This window comes from Wasmannia auropunctata, unplaced genomic scaffold (assembly GCF_000956235.1).
Source record: "Wasmannia auropunctata unplaced genomic scaffold, wasmannia.A_1.0 LD268854.1, whole genome shotgun sequence".
NCBI lineage: Eukaryota > Metazoa > Arthropoda > Insecta > Hymenoptera > Formicidae > Wasmannia > Wasmannia auropunctata.
This window is the reverse complement of record NW_012094036.1, coordinates 1-2,821: the sequence shown is the minus strand read 5'-3', so window position 1 is coordinate 2,821 and position 2,821 is coordinate 1. Positions and strand designations below refer to the sequence as shown.

The window sequence follows — 2,821 nt, the reverse complement described above, 5'->3', positions numbered from 1 at the left end:
ATTGTTCACGTGAAAATCACCGTGATTAATGACATTAAAGTCATCTTCAGAGAGCTTAGTTGCATTTATTCCAATTTGATATATGTGATCGGTGAGTTTATTAATTTTTTCCGAGTATCTATTATATAATAATGAAAATCATAATATAAGTATAAAGAAATGTGTATTTATAAGGCCTGATTTTGACCCCCCTCAAATTTTTGCCTCGTCAAAATATATATCTCTCAAAATAGTTTACACTCATCTCAAGTTTTGAGCTAATACGGACATGATTGCACGGTGCCTGTGCCATATACTGCAGAAATTCATATTTTCAATATAGCAGGTATTATTGAAGTACCATAAAAGAACTAATTTTTGTTATGTTGCAGAATAATCGGAACCACTTCAAAAAGGTATAATTCTCTCTATTATTTAATGTCGACGGTCTCATATGTTGAAATTTAGAACATACATATGTGCCAATAAGGTTCCAAAAAATGATCAATATTGTCCTTTATGTATAAACATTGAGCAAATGTATTCTGCTATTTTGTGCATGTGCGTGCGTGCGTGTGACTTCTGCCTGCAAAAACAATATTACAGTAGACAATTCTCAATATTTGTAGGATACGATTTTGTAACATCCATACACTTTTATGCAAGCTTTTTCTGCAAAATGGTAAGATTGTTAGTATCAAATGCAGAGAGCTAGAATATGCCTTTTTGAAGTAATTCCGATTATTCTGCAACATAACTTAAAATCAGTTTTTTCATGGTGCTTTGATAATACCTGCCACATTAAAAATAAGAATTCTTACAATATTGGCACATAGTAAAAAAGAACTACTAGTGCAGTAAAAACAGTACTGAAATGTTGTAGTGTCACTGCTATACCAGCAATGCCACTACTACATTTCACTTTTCAGTAGTTTTTTCACTGTACTAGTAGTTCATTTTTACGCGGTACAGTACAATCTTATATGTCCGTTTTAGCTTAAAACACTTGAGATGAATGTAAACTACATATTTTGAGAGATACATTTTGACGCATCCAAATTTGAGGGGGCCAAAATCAGGCTTTATCAATACTCATTCTTTTTTCAGCATCGATTGATTAGAAAGATCAATATGATATTTCTATTCCAGCCTCAGCTAATAATTGCGTTTCAAGTCCAAACATTTAATCGGCGCACAGTTTAACGGCTGTACATGAATTTCAGAAAAATTCATACAGAATTTATTAGGCATCTAAGATCCAGCCGTGACCGTAAAGACGCTCTCGAAGTTAGTTGCGTTATTCACTAATCACTTAAGTGGTCTTATTAAAAAAAAATTATTTCATTCTCTTTTTTGTATAAAATTATGAAAAAATCATAAAATATTTGCTTTAAATAGCGCAATTTGTATTTATATTTGCTATGTTTTTCTTAACATGTTCAGTTTTTTCATATTAAACATTTTTCTTATATCATATAAAATGTCTCGGATAGAGTAAAACAATAAATACTGCATGTATAGATATAATACTTTACTTTATGTATGTAGATATAGGTACTTTACTTTTTCACTTCTGGCCAGTTTGCAATCTCCTTTGCAAAAGCTTTAAAACTCATAATAAAAAAATCTTTTACTTCTTGCGGGTGCTGATTGTCGAATGCCCCGATCGAATACAACTCCTTTTGCTTTGGTTCCTAGATATTAAAATATTTCTATTAAAGAACATTGATATTTATCTATTCAATTAAATTGTAAAGATAAATAAGTTTGATAATTATTTATGTTAATAAAGCTAACGGATTTTTTTAGTTTCTAATATATGAACATTAATGTCCTCTAAGCAGATTTTAAATAAAGTTATCTATTTACCCACAAAAAATTCCAAACTTTAGATTAACTTTAGATCGTTTTAAAATCTTAAGAGTGGCGTAACCCCTTAAGGGCTTATTAACGAAAAAAATTTGAAACTTACATAGTCATTGTTGTATCATTAATCTGAATTTTTAATAATTGAAATGAGATATTATACGATTGAGTCACACGTGGTGATTTACCTTTTCGCATATGGCTACAGAGGTTGCATGAAACCTGGCTAGTGCGCGAAGTGCCAATATGGAATGAACTAGGTCAAATCCAGACATACGATCGGCTAAGCGATAGCCGAGGAGCGTGAGATCTTCCAGCATCAGAAGCATCGGATTTTCATTTTGCACGTATAGACACTTTCCGCTTATGCGATCCTTCGGCCCTAATAACTTATTCATTTTATCCAATGTGTCTGACATCATCGATATCTCTCTAAGAAAGGGACCTATAACCTATACAAATTAACTAAATTAAGAAAATTCGAAAATTATCATTTAGTTTCGATCAAATTTGGCTTTTTTCCTCCTCATGCATTAGTTATTATATACATATACATATATCGATCTTATTTGAAATTGTCTAAATAGAAAGTTCGTGTGACAAGTGACTTACTGATTAGCAAATAAATATTAATTTTATTATAAAAATTTTATTCTACAAAATATGTTTTAAAACGACTGAAAAATGTTTCCGTTAAATATATACGCTTCTTTAAAATTGATTTTTAAATATGTAATTTTATTTTCAATTATCGATTGCTTAAAAATAATTATACTATTTTTTGTTGAGCGAAAATCTACAAAATAATAGAAGATGCTTCAATTTGCTTCTCTCTCTCTCTCTCTCTCTCTCTCTCTCTCTCTCTCTCTCTTTCTCTCTTTCTCTCTTCTGTGTTAGTAACATTACACTATAAATTAAATCGACTTACAAGCTGCTGTCGAAAACTTTCGAGTGGCAAGGGTTTGACAATGATTGA

General features: G+C 30.7%; 1 protein-coding gene across 1 annotated transcript; it reads right to left on the bottom strand.

Annotated features, from left to right (window-relative positions):
- Positions 1 to 3: 3 nt before the first annotated feature.
- On the bottom strand, positions 4 to 2,527 carry LOC105462184 (the record flags this gene model as incomplete). Its single annotated transcript, XM_011708710.1, has 3 exons — positions 2,034 to 2,527; positions 1,543 to 1,673; positions 4 to 118 (listed from the first exon to the last, which is right to left on the bottom strand). Coding segments are annotated over exons 1-3 (480 nt in total), but the record flags the coding sequence as incomplete, so codon positions are not given.
- Between the last annotated feature and the right edge of the window lie 294 nt (positions 2,528 to 2,821).